Raw genomic sequence first — 25438 nt, forward strand, 5'->3', positions numbered from 1 at the left:
GAACTTGTTGCACTTTTATTCATTTTTCATTTTTGCCTATTATCTTGAAAGCAATGACTAACATAATTGAAATGTACAACCATGAATATAAATATTAAACGAAGTTAACATTTTATATAGGCTGGTATGCAGAGTTTGAAAAAAACCAAAGTAAAAAATTGGAACTCACAAAATATAAATCCACAATAATTGATATAATTTTGTGATATGAATGTGTGTTATTTTTAGATTTATCAAAAATCTGATATGTGGATTGGTCTGAATAAATTGAATCGTCAGTATGAAGGCTACAGGTAAAAAACAATTGTAATAAACTTTGTAAAGGTATTGTAGATGAAAACAATTTTGGTTTTGTGATATTTGATTTGGCAATCGAATTCTGACTTGATACATCATTCACATCCCTGCTTTTCCATTCAATCTTTTTGTCTCTTGCTTTCATGTTGTAAAAATTGCTCCTTTCTTGAGATGTACAACTATCATTGGTTATGGCATATTATGTTCCAACTTTTAAAGTGGGGCTATATTGCAATTATCTTGTTCGTCGATCCTTCAAACAATTATTTTATCATACAGCTTGAAGGTTGCAAGTTGTTATGTGTAAGCACTTTTCTGATCTGACTGATGTCTGCTTCCTGTTTTCCGAAACATAAAATTGCAAGTCTAGAAGTATGGTTATAATAACATGCTGTTTATAGGATAAATTTACAAGCCGGTAATAGGATAAATTGTGAGTTGATTGCCCCAATGAATAATTTATATTCATGTACATTGGATTGATATTTTTGATAAATCATTAATACCATATTACTTCAATTTTAGATGGTCTGATAATTCCCCAGTAGACTTTATATTATGGGGCTCGGGCAAACCAAGTAATACAGCTGTCAACAAGTGTGTCAAGATTCAGTCCGGTTCAGGTATGTATTTTTGAGGTTAGAACAGGTTACTCTTCTGTTAACAAGTGTGTCAAAATTCAGTTGGATTCAGGTATGTATCTTTGGACTTGAAACGGTTATAATGGAAATAATAACATACAATGTAACATGTTTTGTTTCATTAAAATCCGTACCCAAATCAAATTCTATTTCAATGTAAAATATTGCAGCTATGAATGCATGTGCTATGCGTTTTTAGACAAATAAACTCATTGGTACCAGGATTAAAATTTGTATGCCAAACATGCTTTTGTCTGCAGAAGACTCTTATCAGTATTGCTGGAATATAAAAAAAAAAATATTGGGAGAAATCTTTCATTAATAACGATTTTTACATTGTTTTGCATTTTGCCTTATATGATGAAAATTATAAAGACAAATAAAAATTTGAATAACAAAAATTATCATCTAGACAAGATCCACAAAGAAGTCAATTTTTTTTTCAACTTGTCAGGGTTTTAAATCAGTGATTGCCCTTAAGAGAGGATTTTGTTTATCCGCTGTTGTGTTTGAGTTAAAACTAAAGAAGATAGAGAGAAACTAAAAAGACTAAATGATCAGCATTTCAAGATAAACTAAAAAAAAATGTTCATGAACTCAATTCTTGTCTACAGTGATGGAGAGTCCATTGTTGATTATGTTCATAGAGCTATGTGAGCGACACAGGCTCTAGCTGAGTTCACTCACAGTTCTAGTTGTATCAATATCTTGTTTAAAAAGTCATCTAAATTTGATAAACAAGTTGAAGGTCTGACTAAAATGTCTTCCTGGCACTGGCCACAGTGTGTAGCAGGAAAAAAAATGCTTAACATCTTGATGTAAATTTTGCCATTGTTGTTTCAGGTCGTTGGGAGGACTTCAACTGTAACAGACGTATAGGAGGTTATATTTGTAAGAGAAAGAATGACACAGATAGTTTTACAACAACCCCAGTCCCTACTATGCCTACAGTGAGAGGTGGATGTTTGGGAGGATTTGTCAGATCTACATTCAGTAAGATATTTATAGAGTCAACTGTTGTTTTAATTAAGCTAGCTCTGATCTCTGATGTAATTTATTTACAGTAGACAGTTAAATGATGTCTTGCCTAGATGGCATAAAAAAGTGTGACTTAAACGTGCTGTTTCCATGCTTGGCAAGAGCAACATTTTGTTAAAACTCCTGATTGGATCAGGCCTAGATAAGGAGAACAGATGATGATAGTGATATTTGTTATGATGTTGTAGTAGAAGTGGCACATCTTATTTCCATGGAGATAATTCAGCTCCTGTCTTTAATATTTGTGATTATGTCACTTTAGTGTATCCACTCATATTTAAAAAATCAATGTTATTTGGTATGCAGTTGTATACATACCATTGGCACATCTCATATCAGTGGAGATTAGTTGGTCCTGTCCCCTCACTCATGGACTGTTGAATTTAAAACTTTTATAAAATTGTCTTTAAGCTAGTTAACTTCATACAAATCATTTAAAAATAAAAGGAAAACAATAAGAATGGTTTGTATGTCCTTTGCATGTATAGCAAATGTTGAAACCTCAAGGTCAACTATATTGAAAAGCATATTTGGTGTATGGAATGACTGTAAGGTGTACATGTATTTCCAAATTTGTTTATCTGACCTTGACCTCATTTTCTTAGATCTGATTAACTTTATGTGATAGTTGTAGTAAAGCTTTATATTTAGGACTATCAACATAAAATCAATGCTTAGGAAAGAAGACATGAAATTACAGTGTGTGCGCTCTTGTTTCAATTGGCATTTATTTTGTTTGTATCTTTTCAGATAGTAAATGTTATGGATTTTTCAAAACCCAGAAAACTTGGAGTCAAGCAAAAGCAACTTGTGAAGCTTATGGGAAGACTTACAGTTTGGTCACTATACACAGTGAATTAGAACAAAGTAATTTCTTACATGATCTATATCGTTTCCATGCATTTTTTTTTAGGTGAGTTAAGGATGTTCGCTGCTCAGTTTCAAAATAAATAACTTTTTATAAAACTAGTATATATTGATAGGGAATAAATTGAGGAATCAAAAAAGCAAAAAAAATATATGGGTCAATGTGCTTGTTTTCGAGATCTTAGCCATTGGAATTTTGGCGGGAAAATGTTCTCTCTTGATATTTCATAGCATTATCATTGACCAGTTAAAGTTATCAAATACTATTAGAAAATAAATAAAATTTTATAAGACTTTTACAAATGACTTATAATTACACATGTAAAAGATTTATAAAAAGAAAAATGGGGGTTAATGGGGAAATTTATTTAAGGCATTCAAATGTATAAAACCAGAGGATTCCGAAAATCTGACAACAATTCAAAAACATGACAAGCACATACCTGCCAACTTTCACGATTTAGGCGTGTACTACACGATTTTGACCCTCTGTCCCGATTACACGATCGTGATCGTGAAAATAGCCAAAAAACACGATTTTAGTAAAATTTACACGAAAAATATTTTTGTTCCTGATTTTGAACTTTTGAAAGTTTTCCCAAGGGAGACAAATCGTGTCTGACAAATTTCATCCAATCAAAATTTAGTGATCACGCATTCACCAGTTGATTAATGTCGGCATAGTAAACAATCAAAGAATCGAAATTTTGAGTTGTTTTTTTTTAGCTTGAGTGTTAAATTTATAAAAATTGGAATCATGATGGGCGAGTTATCACTTGCAAAATAGTTCTGTCACCGCCTAAGAAAAAAAAGCGTGTTGCTTCATGCAAATACTTAGAGAAATGGGAGAATGATGTCAAGTACAGGGGCTGGTTGTCTAAATCAACGTTAGGATTGTCACATGCCTTTTGTAAAGTTTGCAACAGAGACTTTAAAGTTGACCACGGTGGCCTTAATGATGTCTCCAAACATTCTAGTACTGCTTGTGATATTGATCTATATAATATATGAGGGTTTGGATGGGGTTAAATGATTAAAGAATATAATGCCCTTAAAAAATGAAGATTAGAGAATAACGGGCAAAAAAAAATGAAAATTGGAGAAATGCGTGGTAAAATTTTTTGAAGATTAGAGAAAAAAGAGGTTAATTTTTTGAAGATTAGAGAAAAAAGTGGTGAAAATTAAATGTTTACAGAACAACAGACCCCCCCCCCATTCCAGACCCTCATATATTGTTGTTTTTTTTTGTTATTAAATTATTAAAATTATTACTTTTTTTTTTATTTCTTGACAATGTATCAGACAAACTTAAAGTCATCTTACTGGTGTTTATCTCAACAAAAAAAATCAAACAATTTAAAAAAAGATAGGTTATAATAGCATCTTCAACTATCACCCCCCAAAAAAGAAGTATGTCAGACACTTTTAGGAGCCAAATCATCACACGAAAATATGCCGCGAAAAATTCTACCCTCAAAAATGGGGCCGCGCACTAAAAACCCCCATGGCCATTTTCAAAAGTTGGCAGGTATGCAAGCAGACATTCTTAAGGCAAAGTCAATATCTGTTATGATATGATATCTGAACAACATATGAGATTAAAGGTCAAGGTCACAATGGATATAGCTAGATTGAAAAGGAGAAGGTCCAGTAAGACCCCTTTTTGGCCCCAAAATATAGCAGTTTTACAAAATTGTTTAAATGTAAACTTTTAGTTATTTATTGGAAAGTAGAATGCTTCTGCTACATGAACATGGGCTGTTTTTGACAAAACAATGCACATATATCGGGTACTAGCATCATAGCGTCATGCTAAATTACTGAAATCTTCACAATTTTAGCATGTTAGTTAAATTTGAGACGGTTTCCATCTGAAATGAAAGTGGTTGCATTTGTGTTCATTCTTAATATTAAGATGTAAGTTGTATTTGATGATAATACATAAAATATATAAAGGTTGAGGGTGAAACGGACGCGGCCACTTCCATTTGTGACAAAAAAACATCTGAAAAGTGACATTTTTTGGCATATTTGATAGATTTTTCATATTTAGGCTAGAATCGGAGCGTTTTTAATGAGTAAATCAGTTAAAATCTTTCAGGTAAACTTATTGAATCAACTGAAATAGACACTTAAGTGTTTAAAAAATTCAAAGGGAAAGTCATGTTTCCTGACAATATCTCTTGCACCAAAAATCAGATTATAACTAAACTTTGTTTGATAATTTACAATGGGATAATAAAGATCTCGTCTCATTATTGAAGGTCAAGATTAAATCAGAAATTGGATAGAAATTTTTTAACAGGATGATCTATTAAAATGTGAAACCTTCAAATTGCCCCTTTGGAATTATGTGGCAATTTATTTTTGGGTAAGTAGGTCAAAGGTCTAGGTCACATTGCTTATAAAAAGACTAAATTTTATTTGAAAAGTTTTGTTTCCATACAATGTCTATTTAGTTGACCTTTGTTACCAATCTTTGGTTGATTATGATACTGCTCATGGGGTAAAGAAAGCCTGTTTTGATTATGATGTAACTGGATCAAATTTCTCTGCAATAGTAACAATTATAAAGAAAAAAAATATGTTGGATAATATCTTTTTACCATACATACAATAAAAACCAATGTTAATAATTGATAACTATATTTTTTTTAATTTTTGGAATATTTTTTTTTAAGTGCTACAAGTTAAATCCATAAAGAATTCAACTGTACTTTTACACAGATGCATGGTAATTCTGTTATTATTGACATGGTTTCTGTATTACTTTCATGTTGACTAATGATTTCTCTGTACTTAATTCTGCCTTAAAATAAGTTTTCATACCTTGTATCAAATTATCTGTTTGTAGTGTTTATAAGCAGCATGTTGTATGACAGTGAAGAGATGGTCTGGATAGGTATGACAGATGAACATACATATAGGAAGTATTACTGGGACGATGGTTCAGAAGTGACATACACTAACTGGAACTCGGTGGAGCCTAATGGGTATAATGTATGTAAAATGGGAATTACTAGCATCAAATTTGTAATGAAAGTGTGAAATAAGGATCTGCTGGTGTGAAGTGAGAATCTATTGATACGAATTGAAAAAATTGTAGAGGGAATAAAAATCTGTTGGTATGAAATGAAAAATGTTTAGTGTGGAATGGGAAGTTGTTGTCATGGAAAGAAAAACTTCTAGTGTGTTCTAGTATTGTGATGATATTTTTGTAGGCTTCTGTATAGGAGCTTTGTGGTGATATATTTGTTGACTTCTGTATAGGAGCTTTGTGGTGATATGTTTTTTTACTTCTGTACAGAAGCTTTGTGGTGATATTTTTGTTGACCTCTGTTTAGGAGCATTTTGTTGACATCTGTAAAGGAGCATTATATTGAAATATTTTTTTTTTACCTTTTCTGTAGGAAAAGTGTGTTAGATATATTTGACGTCTTTTTTATAGTTCCTGTATTGATATAACGGTTTACTTTTATATGAAGTCTTGCATTGATAATGTTTGTCTATTTCCTGTAAGTGAAATAATTAATAGGATCCAGAAACAAGCTGTTAGCTTATATTAATCCGTTTCCTAGTATTTCTGTTGACCATCAACTATTACAATAGAAGTGATCTTATTTACTTTCATTATAGGAGTACTTTAGTTGGCTGTTTTAAAAGAGCATTATGTTGATAAATTAATTGAACTTTTTAAGGAGGTAGACCTAGGCCAAGGGAAATAACTCTTAAAATGATCAGTATGTTTGTATCAACAGTTTTCATGAATACATTCTAAGCTTTCACATTTTGACTCAAATTCTCATATTTATAACATACTAAAATGTTTATTCAAACTATGAAAAGTTACATAGATTATTTCAAATGTGTTTCAGGCAGTGATTTTGCTAGCGCTCGTCACTTTCGTAATTTACGAAAAGGTTTTTGAATTGACGAACGTATTTCAAATCAATTTCGTCACTTAAATTCTGAAAGTGTAAAAATATGTTCTCATTAAAAACTATAAATCTACCTGTCTTTATTTTTTTGACAAGTTTATGACCCCCAGGTAATTAACATGTTCAACAGGTGTTACAGGTTTGATTACAACTAATCGGATTATCGTCATTGGATGGGTCACCTATCCGTTAATTATTAATTAACCTCATAATTGAAAATCATAATTATTTCCCCAGGAAAACCAGTCAGTTGGCTTTTTAACAAACAGCAGTAGCATAGTTTCGTCATTTGATCAAAATTGTTACCCCTGGACAGTTTGACAGAACAATCACAATTTGAAGTTCGTTTGTCGTAGATTTGTCATTAAAACACATTTTCGTCATAAGTAATTTAAATTGCTTTAAAAAAAACTTTCGACAATTTCCATTTAAAATATAGAACTTTATTCAAAACATTCAGAGATGTCTTCACGAGTTAAACAGGTGCTTCCTGTACTGTGTGCTATGCATGCGTAAATTATAGACCCTGATTAAAAACATAAAATACGAAATCATGTACAATCAATCAAACGAGAGATACAAGTACATATCTCTTACTAAAGTAATTTAAACTGAAAAATGATAATTTCCTGATGAATCCGGACTTGTTTTGAATTAATCATCCACGTATCACTTCCCGTTTTTGTTTCATTTTGTAAATTAAAGTAGTAACTTGATCAATTTTTGATTTGTTTATAACCTTCTTTCAGCCGTTATACTCGTTCCAAAAAGGATTTTTATACAGTTCCAACTTAATAGAAATGATTTCCAAATATCGATTTAGACGTTTTATAAGGATAATGATTAGGCAGTGATATAATCATTGCAAGTTAATTTCTGCTGTGATTCCTTGTTTAAAAAAAGTAAATCCAAATTTTATTGATCAGGAATGTCCTCTGGAACAAACTGAAGAGAAATTGTGAACTAAGTTTCCACATGCCATGTCAGATTGTTTCATAATAAGGGCTAATACAGTCAAATCATACAATACTGACTGCCAATCATGCCTAAGTCCTTTAAAATCTGACAAAGTCAAAGATGAAGCTAGTAACATACATCCTTGGTCCCTTGCTGTTACAGAAAAAAAGGCTGATTTTCATAGCACGCAAAAGTGACTAAAGCCCTCAAAATCCTAGCTTAAATCCTGGTTTCAAGTAAATGCTTAAAATAAAATGATAAAACTTGCAAATGCATCACTGATTTAAAAAGTTATCTCCCTGAACAAAGGTCTACCCCCTAACAAGAGCATTGTGGTTATATATTTGTTTTACTTTTTTAAAGGAGCTATGTGTTGATATGTAAAATTATTTTCTATAGGAGCATTGTGTTGATCTCTTTGTGAAAAGGGAGAAGTTTGGAGAATGGAATGATGAGAGGTGCAGTAGTTCTAAATATTTCATCTGTCAGGGGTTACAAAGTAAGTTTTTACTTAGTTCAAAGTATGTATAGTGATGTGTTGAAAGGGGCAAAAATTCATCTTCACAAATTTGACTCAAATTCTCATATTTATAACATACTAAAAACATATGCCAAAATTATGAAAAGTCAGAATCCGACGAAAAGTTCTTTTTGGTATCATAAGGGCAATGTATAAATGAATGGAGAAACTAGAGAGTAAACTGAAAATTTTTTACTTATTCGTAAAAAATTCTTTCATATCAAAATACTCAATATATATACATCTGTACAACACAATAATAATGAATGAAAATACATAAAAACAATAATAACATATTACATAACATATTACATAATACAATAGCTTGGCCTAGAAAAGGGGTCAAGTAAGCCACCAGGAAAGATGCAATAAAATAAGTCTTTCCTACCCAACAATGGCCAAGCACTTGGCAGAAAATAAAGCTTTGATCTTAATGCCTGATCATAATTAGTTCTAATTTAACTATACAAGTATAAAAACAATACCGGCCCAAGCAAGTACTGTAATGTTAACAGACAAAGTCCTTGTAAGCAAATAATGGCAAAAAAACAAACTTTTACAACAATCTATTGTGCATATTTAAATAGATATTAGAGCCACAAACAAACATCTATATATTAATGATAATGTTTGCATTATAGTTAATTACGCATAAAAATATCATGCAATTGGCATTGAAAACTTAACGGCCCAAGCATTGAAACCTTTTATCTTTTATAATTGCTATTGCATTAAAATGGTATGCTTATTATATGATGACACACTAACTCAAGATTTATCAAAAAAAAAATTCCTATTGATTGCCAATTACCAGCCCAAGCAAGTAACGCAAAGATGCTGAAAAATGGGTATATATTCCTATAAAAATGAATTTACTGGCCCAAGCAGGTACCAAAATTGCTATCAATTTAAATGAGATCTTATGTATTTTTGAAATGTGTTAGACTTCCAACATCCCATATAGCATATTTGTGAATGGGATAAGCCTCTCTCGGCAGCATTAGTTGCTGCTCCTATGTGGAAACTGTGTCTTTTGTATCTTGAACTATCCAGACCACAATATGCTAAGCATTTATGTAATATTCTGTCAAAGACTGGACGATGTAATGGAGTGGCATGAACAGAACAAAACAATGGTTCTGTGGGTACGGAATAGGGTCTCACTTTAAGGTACTCAACCATAGCAACGACTGCTGATTCCATTGAGCCAGGATTTTTTAATTTGTTGGTTTACGGATCCGCCGACCCGATTTTGCTGATTTCCAGAATAAAAATAAAATTGACTTTTCATGCTTTTTTATTTCCGCCGACCCTAACAAATACATTATCCCTAAAAAATAATTAAAATCTTCTTTTTTTATGAAATCAAATGCATTAATCACTAACAAAATTGATAACACTTTCTGTTGTGAAAAATAAAACTTCCAGTTTACGTTTCTAAAAATAGACAAATCAATAATAACTGACCTTGAAATGTCGTTTGTGCAAATAATTTTGCGGAACGAAATCTCTGTTTAAAACCAATTACACAATAAGTTCGTTTCCCTTATTTGTTATCAGTCCGTAAGATGCATAATCTCATAGAAATAGACTTGTCCAAATGTGGACAGGTGGAAGGCACCAAGTTAAAGATCTGAATATCAACAAATCATTTAGAATTTTCTTGTTTCATAGATAATAAAAAAAATATCGTCCATTTGGATAAAAAACTGGAATGCATGACACCAGATTAACCCGATATTCTCGTTTTTCCAGTGGACAGGTCTATTACGTTTTTGACACGTGTGTTGAAACTTATTTTGGTACGATTTTTTTTTACATTTTATCCTTAATCAGTTTTCGTGCTTGAAGATCATTACTCACCAAGTTTTCTGGAATTGATTAAGAGCTATATACGCGAACTTGTTTTTCTTGTTTGTGAAATGACCATTTAATTTCGTCTTTGTCCGTGCACACACCCCTTTTTTACGGGAAATTATTAGACAATGTCATGCGATATTTATTACAGCTGAGCAAGAATATTTCATTGAACTAAACTTTTTAAAGAAATGATGACAAAATAGCATAACAAACATATTGTTAGAAAGGTGAAATATATATTTATTTTGCATATTTTTCTGTCTTGAAAGATCTTGAAAGATATTTTTTTTTCTTTTTTTCCCAACCGACCGACCCTACTTTTTCATTGAGAAAATCTGTAAACCAACAAATTAAAAAAACGTGGCCTTGCTGTACCATGTGAAAACGAAATGGTCTTTGGCATTCCTCTAACATTATGCTTAAAGTCATATGAAACCTCAAATCAAAAAAAATAATGCATATGTTTTTTTTATAACTCAATGGATAGTTTTCATTATAAAACTTATGTACATATACTTTTTTCTGAAGAAAATTCTTTAATTTATTCATATTTAGAAGAAGTTTACTTTATTTTAATTGCTTCCTTCCAGGAATCAATTCCCCCGACATATTTTCTGTATGCAAAGTGACCTCAGTGTGAACCATCTCATTAAAATCCGGTGATCACAATATGCATGGATGTCCTTAAAATAAACTATTATCTAAATTTACATGTCAGACACGTGCTAAATTTCGATGTGTTTTGTTGATTTATTGTCGATTGTTGACAAACAGGTGACAATTGTTAAACTTCGGCTTCAAACACGAACTTTAATTACCTGCCATATTTTCACAACAACACTGACTGATTGAAAAAAAAAATTGACGATTATACGAAATTTACACGAAAAAAAATATTAAATTCGTGCACTGAAGACTAAGTTTTTGATGTTTGTATGCATTGGTTCAAGAATTGGAAGAACATTATTTTTCAACGGTCACTCGTTTCTTATGACTTTAAATCTTCCGAAGCAAACCTGACCTTCTGCTGCTTTCTCCTGGACATAAGACAATGAAACATCCTGCAATAGCAGAACATTATCATTTGGGGCATTTTTTGATGTCACCAATTCTCAAACTCTAAAGAAAGTTGAAAAAAGCAAATAAGAAAATTGCCTTGATCAAAACTTGATCATATGTACACTTGACAACTAATGTTCTACTATGTAACAACTTGTTTAAAATAGGAATTGTAATTGGGAGACGGCTATCAAATGTTTTGATAATCTATATGTGCCTGTAACTAATTTCTCAACTAAAAACGACTGAGTGTTGTCAGGCATTGACATCATTTTGTGAACATAGGCTATGGCGGATAGATATGTTGAAATTGTACTAGGAGCATATGACTTTTTAAACATGTAGGCAATAACAATGAAATTGTAGCTACAGATAGTGGTGGCTGAAGGCTTTTGGTTCATTATTTCTGTACAGAAAGAGTCAAAAGTTTTCCATGTACGGCTGTAAGTAGCTCGAGTTGATGGAGCTAGAGCTGCATTTGCTAAGATTGTGACATACTCCAAAAGTTCTGTGGCTAGAATTGATGTGGAACTAAGCATAGTTTGGGTTGAAATAACTTGCCTATATTAGCATTTCATGTGTATTTAAGTCTAGATGCCACCTATAAATTAACCGTCAAGACTTCTGACAGTCACATAGGTATAAATAGATAGCAAACCCATGAAAGTATATTTTTCCAAGTCTGTATGATTTTATATTATAGGTTATAAATAAATGTAAATCATGGTATTCACCTCTATAAGAATGAGTTTTGTGGATCCAATCAGTCAATCAAATGGTTTACCTTTGTTTCACTTTCTATGTTGACATTCTTTTCCTTCTTAGTAACTGAACACATCTTATTCATGTGTAACACATCTCTAGCTAAGGGGTTAAATTGAAGGTAACTTAATACAGATTTAATGAGATCGAATTATTCAATTGCAGGTGAATAATTAGTCAGCAATGTTTCTTCGCATACTAATACAAATTTGAACCATACTGCCTGCTAAAAGCCGATTATCATTTACCTATTTCACTTTCATATATGATTAAAAATCCAGTACTCACAGGGCGCAGCTTTATACAACCGCAGAGTTCAAACTCCAAACAGTTTGGGCAAGTATGGACACAACATTCAAGCTGGATGCGGCTCTAAATTTGGATTGTGATTAAATAGTTGACACAGCAAAGGTTTTTGACAATTATATTAATTAATAGTAACTTCAAAATATAAATTTATAGCTACACATCTCTAGACCATCATCATTTCTTAATACATAAATTTCAAGGGAGGTAATCAAACATTATGAAACAGTATTATTTAAATTGTAATTGGATTACCTCCCTCACACTGCTTTTAAATTGTCTAAATTGTCCTTTAATCAGAAAACCCCTTGTTTTTCACCTTTTTTTCCCCCAATTGCTAAAAGATTTGAGTCATAACCCCCCATACCCATCCGTTTGAAGAATGGAAACTTGTATAATTTGAGAGAGATTTATACACTTAAACACAAGTAATAGACTGAAAACTACAAAAATGCTTATTTGGGCCCCTTTTTTGGCCCCTCATTCCTAAACCTTTTGGACCATAACACCCAAAATCAATCCCAACCTTCCTGTTTTGATTATAATCATTGTGTTAAAATTTTATTGATAAAATTATATTAATTTCTATTTACTTATACTAAAGTTATTATCCGGAAACCATCCGTCTTTGAATGACGCTAGCGCCGATGACGTGATACCAATATACGACAAAATTTTTTTTAATCTTTGCGGTCGTATAAAAAATCAAATCATATTCTAATTTATTTTAAAACGTGTTGCCTTAATGCCCCTTTCAGGAAAGTGGCCCAAGAAGATCAAAAATTTTGAAAACTTTTGAAAATAATGTTTTGAAATGTAAATGAATTTCATAAGATAGTTGATGTAATGACGTCCCAATTACATCATAAGACAAAGAAAATTACGATTTTTTGCAGCTTTCCATCATTTTTTACATACCTGGCCAGATGGGGCCAAGTGAGCTTTTCTCATCACTTGTCGTCCGTCATCATCATTGAGCCCCAAACAACATCAAGTATGTGAAGTATTGGATTGTATAGTCTTCAGTTTTATTCTCCAAAATTGAATCTGCCAGACAGGGATGCAGACTATAGAGAAGGTTTGATACAGTTGTTGTTTTGATTGAGGACTCCTAAGAATGGCACATTGTCTAAACAAACTGAATATGTGAATCTCTATTTATTTCTATTGCAGATCCAATATTTCCTATAGATACTTCTGAATCTGACTCTGAGTACTGTCTACCAGGATATACAAAATATGATCAAATGTGTTATAAATTATTAGAAGCAACCACTGATTGGAATACTTCATTGTCAAAATGTCAAGAAGACGGAGGTAGTTTAGCATCCATACGTAATCTTGCAGAGAAAAGTTTTGTTAGTTATCTAACTTATAATAAGTCATCACTACCATTTTGGATCGGCCTCAACAATATGAATTCAAAGGTTAGTTAATATGAATTTAAGAGAATAAATGTTTTATATTCTCTAATCAATAATATTAATAGTGCAATTTTAGTTCTGTAGATGCTAAAAATTATGTTTTTTTTTTCTAGATAAACCTTGGCATTAAATTAGATAAGTAAATACATGATGTTAACTGTAAAATCGTCAATTTTTGTATGCATTTATTATTCATTTTTTTTTTTACAATTGACGAAGATGTCACTTTTATTATCGAGATTTTTAGAAATGTCTCATACAAATAGTGCAGTAAAATTTTTAAAGGGCAGCCTTTATTTTTACAAACCTATCCAACTGCAACTTGATTTCAATAATGGAAATAACTTAAAAATCTATGAATTTACAGTTTTATTTTTCATTTAGGAGGTCCTGAATATAGGTTACTTCTGTCCGTTTGTCAAATTAGTGTAACTATAATCCAATTAGTTTTCAGTAATGGTAATATTGTACAAAATTCTAAATTTACAGTTTCTTGATTCATTAAATAGGTCCTGAATATAGGTTACTTCTGTCCATTTGTCAAATTAATGTAACTACAATTCCAATTAATTTTCAGGATGGTATAACTTATAAATGGATTAATGGTTGGCCTGTAATATACACAAATTGGAATTCAGACAATTTGCCAAGTAAGCCTTGTATAGCTGTCGGAGAAGATTTCTGGGCAGATAAAGATTGTGATACCAAACTTCCATCTTTGTGTCAGATCAATAAAAGTAAGTAAATCAGTACAAGTTGGTCAGTGTTAGCACAAAACATAAAATAATGGTACTTTAAACCAATTTGTTTCTGACATGAATTACTCTATTTGTTTAGCCCTGGAGAGCCAAATTTGCAGCCAAGATTTTTCAGGATTTTGCTGTCTTAATGGTTTTTCGAGTAAGAAAAGATAAATGTTCAATATATTTGTAGCTATTTGTATTCTAATTATTGTTCTCCTCACAAAATCAGCAAAAATATATTAGATAACTATTTTTGTAAATTGATGTAAAGAAAATTTTGGATTATCTAAATTTCAGGGCTAGAGATATTCTGATCTACAGATTAGCTGTTTCACATAATTTTTCAATTTGTAAGAACAGATCCTTGCTCAAATAATAATATAATAATAATAATAATAATTTATTTAAAGAGGGTTACACAGTTAGCTATAAAGCTAATCTTCCCTGAGGCCCTCATGAAATACAATGAAATATAACAAACAATTACAAAATATCAAACAAACAAACATATATGAATAATGCAATAAAAAATGGTTATGAAATATACAATTTTCAAAACAGGTAAAAGTTAAAAATTCAGATATGACATGTATAGTATTGGCATCAACAATATCATAAGTTTGAGTGAGTGTGTGAAAATGATTATGCATATAAAAAACGCACAGCTTCTTAATTTCCAACAAGTATTTTTTTAATCTTTTTTGAATGAGCTTGTTCTTGAGGGATGATTTTTTCAGGGATATTGGTAAGTTATTCCATAAAATAGATCCTGAATATATAAAAGATTTCTTCTAAAGCTCTGTTTTGTCTTTTGGAACTTGTTAATTTTTGCAAGAGGCATTTCTCAAACAGTATTGTTTTTTTTCTGGGATTTCTTTAAATTTTTCAGTGAGATATACAGGGGCTTCATTCTTAAGGCATTTCTGCATCAAAACTGATTTGTGGTTTGAGATTCTGTTCTCGACTGTCATCCATCATAGCTGTTTAAACAGTGGAGCTGATGATGAAAGTGGATCAGCATCTAAAATATTTCTTGCAGCCCTTTTCTGCAATTTTATTATTCTGACTAGCTCATTTTTTGCACAACCACTCCAAATAATACAACAATAATCTATCAGTGGGAGAATATAACCATTATAAAATAATTTTCTTAGATCAATATTTAGAAATTTCTTGATTTTAAAGAGTATGCTCGCTCAAATGACATTCAAATGAAAGTAGCGAACATTGGGACAATGTTTGTTATTATTCATGCTCCCTTATGGATTGAATTTTTCCTCAAATCACAGAAATCATATTCAAAAGCCTCCAGTAAAAGGAATGCTGCATTTACTTATACAGATGATGGGAATTCGTATGCTCAAATTAACAAATCCTTTTTTTTTGTGAACTGTAAAAAATAAAACTCTGATGGAACTCTTGGGAGTCCTTATCCAAAACGACAACTGTTTCACATCATGTTTAGGCAACAAGTTTTGTCTAATATACCTGTATAAAATCATGTAAGAAATACAAAACTTCATGCTTTGAAATGAGATATGCAACCTAAATGGCAAATAAATCCAACATTCAAAAAATGTAATGATTATGTAGCAGAGCTCCAGATAAGAATTCTCAAATTGGGTTTTTTACCCACCATTTTCTTATATAATTGGGTGATAAAGTTTTTTAATTGCATTATCAATTCCAATTCACCCCTCATGTTAATATCAAATTGGGTTTTTCACCACCAAGCTCCTGAATGTATTGTTTTTTTCATCAACACAATATTGAATATTTAGGCAATATCAACCCCAGATTTTTTTCCATCTTAAATATGTTTCTTTCTTTGTTTAGCTGTTTTATTTGGTTTAGGGTTAGGGTTAAATTATAATCCTGGTACCTTTGATAACTATTTACACCACTGGGTCGATGCCACTGCTGGTGGACGTTTCGTCCCCGAGGGTATCACCAGCCCAGTAGTCAACACTTCGGCGTTGACATGAATATCAATAATGTGGTCATTTTTATAAATTTCCTGTTTACAAAAGCTTGAATTTTTCGAAAAACTAATGATTTTCTTATCCCAGGCATAGATTACCTTAGCCGTATTTGGCACAACTTTTTGGAATTTTGGATCCTCAATGCTCTTCAACGTTGTACTTGTTTGGCTTTATAAATATTTTGATATGAGCGTCACTGATGAGTCTTATGTAGACGAAACGCGCGTCTGGCGTACTAAATTATAATCCTGGTACCTTTGATAACTATTAGGGTTATATGCTAGCTGCTTTATTTGGTTTATTCACTGAGGAGCAATTGTAGGTTTAATTTGTGTCCCGTTCCAAACCTTCTGCCAGTTTTGTATTTTCTCACAAAAACGGATATGTGTATTCACAGGCACTGTGTGTATTCATTAATTAACCGTAAAATGAAAAAAATACTACATAAACTCTAATTATCCTTGAATGATTTTGGTTTATTCAATTTATATAAATCTGGGTTTAGTTGTCTTTTATTAGAACTTTTGGTTTCTCATGCTTTATCATGTCATAATTGATTTGGCCTTTCACTTTTTCCAACTGATTTCGTTTTTGACGAAACCCCGTGTTTATTAGCAATGTTCTCGTTAGAAGGTACGCACACACGCCCGTGCTTTCGATTGACGCTTCCTAAAACACTGGCTGAGTCTTGTTATCATAACTTTCCCTCAGCTTTTCAAAAGAAGCAGAAAACATGCTTCTATTTAATATTTTTACCGGACATTCACTTTCGTTTTAATTTAATGTATGTTATGATAAATCTCGAGCAATGCAAACAAAATATGACTAAATGACACACGCTAATTGGATAAACACAGAGAAGACCGAAATGTTTTCAAAAACACGTGTACCTATTGAGCAACGGGAAAACTCCAACAGGGACCCATTTCAGCTACTTGATGCAGGGATCTATTTTTAGAATGAAAGGAGATTTCCAATTATAAATATTATAAACATAGATTTACGCGACGACTGTAAACAGATAAGGGTAAATAACGCAAACAGTAGCCAATTAAAGGGTTGAGAACTCATGGTTTGGGCAAATAATTGGGTTTTCCTTTGAAATAATTGGGTTATTGAACCCTGAAATGGGCAATTGCATTGGGTTTTTTATTATTTTTATTGCGTGATCATACAAATACGCAGCTTATCTGGAGCTCTGATGTAGTTTTACTTATAAACACTACACACAAAAAGTTTAGAAGGAATCAAACATAAATTATTAGTCAAGAGCAATCACATTTCTTTTTCTTCTTTTTTTCTGTCTTCCTTCCCCCTTCAATTATTCCTTTTACAGCAATAATTTGTTAAATGATTTTTTAAATAGCTTTCAGTGATATTGTTTGGCTCAAATAACAGCCGAAATTCGGCCTTTTCCCCTAGAGAAAATTCCCAATTACTGAAAAAAATGGCTTAAAATTCCTCCCAAAAAGTTTTACATTTTCCCCAAACAGTGATGGCATTGGTAGTAATGTTTGTAAATATTGTATTCATGTTATCATTTTGATATTAGAAAGCACTTTTGAGATCAGGTTTTCTGATCAGAATCATCATGGTGTTTGTAACACATGTAGTTTTCAATGCATTGTAAGTACCATCGTTGCTTCTGTTTCTTTCCCCTCTCCGAAAGTATCTTTCAGGTTGAAAATGTCTGACAACCAAAATATACATGAAAAAAACAGTGCAAAAAGACAGCAAAGGTCAGGAAAAAATCGGAGATGTGTTCAGAATAAAATATACAAATTTCCCAATTTCAATAAAAAATATGCATTTTTCCCAATAAAAAACGGTAGAGGTAGTTTTGAAAAAAGACAACAATATCACTGAGCTTTAATCCCCTCCTAACCCCCCCCCCCAAAAAAAAAAAATTGTTCAAAAAACAAAATTAAATGTATTTTCACCCTAACAGCACATATTTTGATAGGAAAATGTTTACCTCTGATTTAAAAGATAACAAGCAACATTCAAAATTAAGAACATAACCTTGACTTTTGACCTTGAAATCATTTCTGTCGAATGGACTCAGAACTTCATATCAAGATACTTTTAAGTCTGTATAACATCCGGTGTAGGAATTTATTCAACGTATCACATATGTTAAATTTTAAAAGGGAAGTAGATCCCATAAGATGTGACTGGATCACTTTGTTTAAACCATCATTAATAGTAGACAAACAGTTTGTTAAAATATTTTTGTCTATAAAAATTATGGTTATAGAGAAATAAAGATAACAAGAAGAAAAGGGTCGCCAGGAGAAATCTCCAAGATAAAGTGTTTAGTCACAGGGTGAATGATGAAATCTTCAAAAATCATTTTGATATGTCGAGTAACAAAAATAATTCTCATACACCAGGGGAAAAGAAATTTGAAAACCCAATTGTAGGTGGACAGTGCAAGGTCTTTCCACCTCATCCTGAACACTAAAAGATTGAATTTTAAAAACGGTGAAAGAAGATGTCACTTCTGGTTCCAACAAAATTAAAAATTAAATACATGACCTTGACCTCAATTTCATCTAATGGATCAAGTACTTCATATCAAAAGACTTCAGGTCTGACTTAATATAAAAAAGGAAATAACTCCAATAAGATGGCATTGAATCACTTCAGTTTTATTTAACCGAATCATTTATAAGACAGAACAATTTTGGAAAAAGTTTAATGATACATTTAAGAGAAATAAAAATAACAAGAAAACTTGAAAAACTGTATATAGGTGTTATTTTTTGCATCTTACTATGGAGGGAATCTTTCAATTTCACTGTATTTATTTTTCAGTCTTGTACAGTATGCTTAATTAGATTGAATTTCCAATTAGGGTAAAAGAACACTGCAGGATGAATGGATTTAAATTACAAAATAGAGAAAAAGTAATTCATTATTTTTTCTATTTAGTACCACTACCAAAAGTAGCAGACCAGTTCATTTGCAAGGACGGTGGTTATGTATTTGGTGACAGATGCTATTATCCAATTCTACATAATCCATTGACATGGGTCAAAGCAAAAGAAGAATGTGATAACAAAGGATTAAAATTGACCAGCATACAGAGCCTTGATCAAATCGAATATTTGATTAATTTGATCCAAAAATTGGCTAGAAGCAGACTGAAGGTTTGGATCGGATTAAGCAAGCTGAATAGAAATTCTTATTGTAAGTCAATGTCAAGTTTCTTAGTCAACAAAAGAGGGGGTACAATTTATGGTCTACTATTTTGTGGGATCCTCTTCTATACTACAGGACCTAATTGTTGACTTCTTTTAAAACTTTGGGTTTAAGTTGATTAGGTTAACCTATTATTGAATGATTTATACTAACATTAAGAGTTTGATACATTGAGTGACATAGGCTCTTAAGAACTGTAAGTAGCAATATTGTTCAGCAAAGTACAAAAATGTTTGTATGACCAAAATTGTCAATCAACCCCTTAAGGAGTTATTGCCCTATAAAGGCAATTTTACACAATTTGTTCTTCATGTTTGCTTACATTTGAAAATCTTCTCCTGAATCTACTGTGCCTAATACTTTTAAACTTTGAATGTATATTCCTTTAGGAATCTAGTTTATGAATTTCAGCTGCATTTTTTGATCCATCAGCAAACATGGCCGCCATGACCAAAAATAGAACATTGGGGGTCAAATGCAGTTTTTGGCTTATATGTAAAAAACTACGGCATTTAGAGCTAATCTGACGCTGTAAAAATGTTCATCTGGTCCCTGAATTGATATTTTTAGGGAAATTTTTCTGTTTTTGGTTATTATCTTGATCATTATAATAAATAAAGATAAAATGTGAATAGCAAAATTGTTCAGCAAAGTAAGATCTACAAATAAGTCACATGACCAAAAATGTCCAATTGACCTTTTTGGTTTTCTAACTTTAAAATGAATCTAATATAAATTTTGTATTGTATTTCCTTGTACGTCATGAAAGATAGCCACTATGGCTCAAATGAAACATATGGGTAAAATGCATTTATTTGCATTTAAAGGATATATGACAGAAAATAGAACATTTAAATGGCATTTTTAAGCCATTCATTAATATATTTTAAAAAGCAAAAAAAAAATCATTGATGAAATATTTAAGCAAAAAAATTAAAGATGAACGATTCAGGCTCTTGTTTAAGAATGAACACCAATGCAAGATTAGTTCTTGCGATTTCAGAAAACTCTGCATGCATATGATGCATCAGATATCATAAGGCCATTTCTTGATAGTGGGATACTCACCCATTCACATTATTTGCATGAAGAAAAAAATTCATAATATTTTCTGCACATACATTTTTTTTGCAGATACAATATTATTTTGATGACACCACAACTCAATACATTACGGTATATCATAAAACCACATTTGTCTTTTTAACTTAAATCTTTTAATCCAAATTTTCAAAAGCATGATTATTAATGTTATTTTTTACCTGTAGTATTTTAAGGTTCATCAAAAGCAATTGACAATCTACACCAAAAGATCTTCTCAGAAAATTAAAAACCTACCTGGCTTTTAATTTCATTTTTATTTCCAAGTCTGCAGTGAGGATAAAATAAACCATTGCCCTTGTTTCACTTGATACAGTTTACACAGTTAAACAGTTTAAATAAATTTTGAGTAGATATCTATTGTCCATGTCCATCATTACAGTTAACTACATTTATGTGTGGGGAGCTGTGAAACATCTTTCCCAACCTCATTTATTTTGGTACCTTCTGCAGGAACAATAAAAAATAACAACAAAAACTAGTTAAATTTTGTGAGTTTGAAATTTAGATTGCCTTTGATTTTATTTATCCAGCTTTAGCTATGCCCTTGAAATGTTTCAAGGTGTACTTGTTTTTTTATACACAGTAGATTTTGTGGTGTAGATATAGCTATGTTAGACAAAAAGTAATGGTGAACCTAAATAGTTTTTGTCTAGATGTTTTCATATGCCGTCTTATCTTAGAACTTGTTTCATTGATATTTTTAGCTTGGTCTTGGGTAGATTCATCTCCGAAGACATTTGAAAACTGGGCCAGTGGTGAGCCGTCGACAACATGGCGAAGTACGGCAGAGGAATGTGTAGAAATGAACCTGGATGGGACATGGAATGATATCAATTGTCAGAGATATGAAAGACCCTTTATTTGTAGTAGTGACCGAGGTTTGTGTACTACTCTTGTGAAACTCTGATGTCAGGTTCACAGTAAATTTATATATTTTGGGTCAAATAATTGATTTTTAAAAGACCTTTTTCATAACCATTCCAAAACCTCATTAATTGTTTAATATCATAGAATTAGTTCAGAATTGAATCTCAACCATATATTAAAACATTTCCAGTGAAATTTGTTTTTGTCCCTTTCCCAATATAACCCTTACAATTAATCTTTATAGTCAGATAGGAGGTTAGTGACTTCATACATTTACAGCAGAATGAATCCACCATGACCCCAATCTTGCATGGTTTCCTCAACAAGGGTATGATCGAAGAAGTTCAGATTTCCTTACATCTAAACACAAGGATTGCATTCATCATATATTCACATATGAGAAACAGTACCAATGCATTGTATTTTTGTCGAGCCTGCAACTTTTGTTGCAGAAAGCTTGACATAGGGATAGTGATCCGGCGGCGGCGACGGTGTTAGCTAACTTCTTAAAAGCTTTATATTTTAGAAGGTGGAAGACCTGGATGCTTCATACTTTGTATATAGATGCCTCATGTTACGAAGTTTCCGTCAGTCACATGTCCAATGTCCTTGACCTCATTTTCATGGTTCAGTGACCACTTGAAAAAAAAGTTCAAATTTTTTGTAATGTTGTATTCTCTCTTATTATAAGTAATAGGATACCTATATTTTATATGTGCGTACCTTGCAAGGTCCTCATGTCTGTCAGACAGTTTTCACTTGACCTCGACCTCATTTCATGGATCAGTGAACAAGGTTAAGTTTTGGTGGTCAAGTCCATATCTCAGATACTATAACCAATAGGGCTAGTATATTCGGTGTATGGAAGGACTGTAAGGTGTACATGTCCAACTGGCAGGTGTCATCTGACCTTGACCTCATTTTCATGGTTCAGTGGTTATAGTTAAATTTTTGTGTTTTGGTCTGTTTTTCTCATACTATATGCAAAAGGTCTACTATATTTGTTGTATGGAATGATTGTAAGGTGTACATGTCTAGCGGGCAGATGTCATGTGACCTTGACCTCATTTTCATGGTTCAGTGGTCAATGTTAAGTTTTTGAGTTTTGGTCTTTTTATCTAATACTATATGCTATAGGTCAACTATATTTGGTGTATGGAAATATTTTATGATCTTTATGTCAGTCGCGCAGGTTTTATTTGACCGTGACCTCATTTTCACGGTTCATTGCACTGTGTTAAGTTTTTGTGTTTTGGTCTATTTTTCTTAAACTATAAGTAATAGGTCAACTATATATGTTGTATAGAAGCATTGTTAGCTGTACATGTCTGCCTGGCATGGTTCATCTGACCTTGACCTCATTTTCAAGGTTCATTGGTCTTTGTTTAGTTATCTTGGTTAATGTTAAGTTTATGTGACAGTTGTTTTAAAGCTTAACTTTATACTTAGGACTATCAACATAATATCAATGATTAGTATGGAAGGCGAGACATTTCAGCGTGTGCACTCTTGTTTTTCATGTATCAATAACTCTAAAAACAAGTTGTTCACCCATCTTTGAAATATAAGAATTGCATTGTATGAAAACAAATTCTTTTTTTTTTCATAGGCCAAAAGTGTAGAATGAATGTACTAGGAGCCAATTATAGAGGAAATATTAATCAAACCAAAACGGGGAGAACTTGTCAGGCTTGGTCATCACAAACCCCTCAGAAACATAAGTTTAGTAAGAAGCTGGCCAGCGAGAAGAACTATTGTCGTAATCCAGATAGTGAGCCATATGGTCCATGGTGCTATACAACTGATAAAAACAAAAGATGGGAGTATTGTGATACACCTTATTGTGGTTTGTAGCACATATTGTTATCATTTTAAATTTCAAATTTGTATTTTATGGTTTTAAATCAAATTCATTCAAAGTTCTTGTGGTATGTAGCACATATTATTATCATTTTAAACTTCAAATTTGTATTTTATGGTTTTAAATCAAATTCATTCAAAGTTCGAACAATAGCAAGAGAGAAAATATGTCTAATTTTGAAAATGAACACTTTCAGCATTCTTTTTTATGAAGGCACAAAGAACTCGCATCCATTTCATCTTTTACAAATTCAATAAAAAAGTAAAATTACAAAATTCTAAACTTCCAAGGCAAACTCAAAACAGGAAATCTCTTATCAAATCGCAAAATCAAAAGCTCTTACATTTTAAAAGACTAGAAAAAACTCATATTCCAGTATAGGCATAAGCAAGTAATGCCATAAAGTAAAAGAGCACATTTTCATTGGATTTTATGAACTGAAACATATAGTGCAATGAAAATCTTGTAAATTATTTTTTTTTTTAATAAAACCTTCAGCATGACTCACTTGTAGCTTGTCAAGGCATTGTGTGCTCTTTGTTTTCTATGCCTAAACTTAGTTGAAATGGTTGTTTAATTTGGCAAAATTAACTGTTTTTGACCAATGTGATGTTTAAAAGCTCAAGTTCAACAAAATTGTTTTATTTCACTTTCTTGCATGTTTATTTATCCAATTCAAACACTTTGCATTTTGAAAAATAAAAGACTGGATATTTAGGTTTAAATAAGGCCCTTACATCCACTACAGCCCCCCCCCCCCCTACTCCTTGAAAAGAATTTAGAAAAACAAAATAAGAGGAAATTATGTTTCTGGAATAAACAAAAGATATTTATTGCTGCATAAATTCTAATATTATTTTTATGACAAAAAGTTTTTGACCCACATTAATTTTGTTTACCATTTCTTCTTCTTTATCTTTAGATGAAGCAGTTACACCACCAATCACAACTTCGACTACAACAAAAGCAGGTTAGAATTTTTAGTTGATTTAAAACTGCCAGATATATATTGATTCTACCACTGCACCATGTGTGATACATTTTATCCACTGGAGACAGTTAAATTTTAAATTCTGAATGCCAGGCTTGCTAAGCGTTTAAATATTAAAATTTAATTGTCGAGATTGGATAAATATAATATTACACGAGATTTGATGATGGAATGATTCTCGTATGATTTTCAAACAATATGCAGGCAAACTTATTCCTTTTTTTTTTTAAATGATCTGCAAAAAGTTGTATTCTTTCTATGTGATATCATCAGGTATGGTCACCTTTTTTTCATGCTGTCACAAAAGGATATTTAAAGGAAAGCAAAATAAGATCGATGTCATAATTGGAATTTTAACCAATGCATAACTGAGATCAAAAGAATTACATGTGGATTATTTTTTTTATACAATGGGTGCAGAAAGGGATGAATTGACAAAGAATTAGAAAAAGCTTTTATATATTTTCTAAACCATATATTTCTAAATTATCTAAGATAAGTTTGTCTGTTGTGTCTTTCCTTTATTGAAGTGAAGGAGAACATTTGTTATGTTTTACAAAAATATATTTCTAATGATACTCATTTTATTTCTTTATTTGAAGCAAAAAACAATATTTTATAAACATTTATCTGTTTTTGAAGACCTTATATTGACCATGTTAATTTTTTTTTGGTGGAAGAAGATTTCAAGTCTTCTGAAGGCCTATGATGCCGACTTTAAAATCATTGAACTGGCCTTATACCGCATTTGTTTCTGTGTATTACAATTTCATAACAACTTCCGATTAATGACACCGATTTTTATACGCCCGTCAAAATTTTGACGGGACCTATTATGGTATACAAATGTCCGGTGTCCGTCCGTCTGTCCGGCGTAAACATGTCGCACCGTAACTTGAGAACGACTTATCCAAATTTCATGAAACTTAATACAGTTGTTTCTTATGATGGTCAAATGATCTGTATACTTTTTGGTGAAAATAAGATTTAAACTTTTTGAGTTACGGCACTTTGTAA

The 25438-nt window shown here is 31.7% G+C and overlaps 1 protein-coding gene across 3 annotated transcripts in view; it reads left to right on the top strand.

Annotated features, from left to right (window-relative positions):
• LOC143079956 (macrophage mannose receptor 1-like) overlaps positions 1-25438 on the top strand; it is a 125892-nt gene that overhangs the window by 89887 nt on the left and 10567 nt on the right. For all 3 annotated transcript variants that reach the window (XM_076255587.1, XM_076255588.1, XM_076255589.1), the window contains 12 exons: positions 229-293; positions 823-920; positions 1782-1931; positions 2727-2843; positions 5698-5843; positions 8138-8237; positions 13419-13672; positions 14247-14406; positions 19329-19586; positions 21407-21580; positions 23179-23415; positions 24353-24400. In XM_076255587.1, coding sequence (XP_076111702.1) covers positions 229-293; positions 823-920; positions 1782-1931; positions 2727-2843; positions 5698-5843; positions 8138-8237; positions 13419-13672; positions 14247-14406; positions 19329-19586; positions 21407-21580; positions 23179-23415; positions 24353-24400 — 1807 coding nt within the window. The remainder of the gene's footprint in view (positions 1-228; positions 294-822; positions 921-1781; positions 1932-2726; positions 2844-5697; positions 5844-8137; positions 8238-13418; positions 13673-14246; positions 14407-19328; positions 19587-21406; positions 21581-23178; positions 23416-24352; positions 24401-25438) is intronic.

The sequence above is a fragment of the Mytilus galloprovincialis genome, chromosome 6, assembly GCF_965363235.1.
Source record: "Mytilus galloprovincialis chromosome 6, xbMytGall1.hap1.1, whole genome shotgun sequence".
Taxonomy (NCBI): domain Eukaryota; kingdom Metazoa; phylum Mollusca; class Bivalvia; order Mytilida; family Mytilidae; genus Mytilus; species Mytilus galloprovincialis.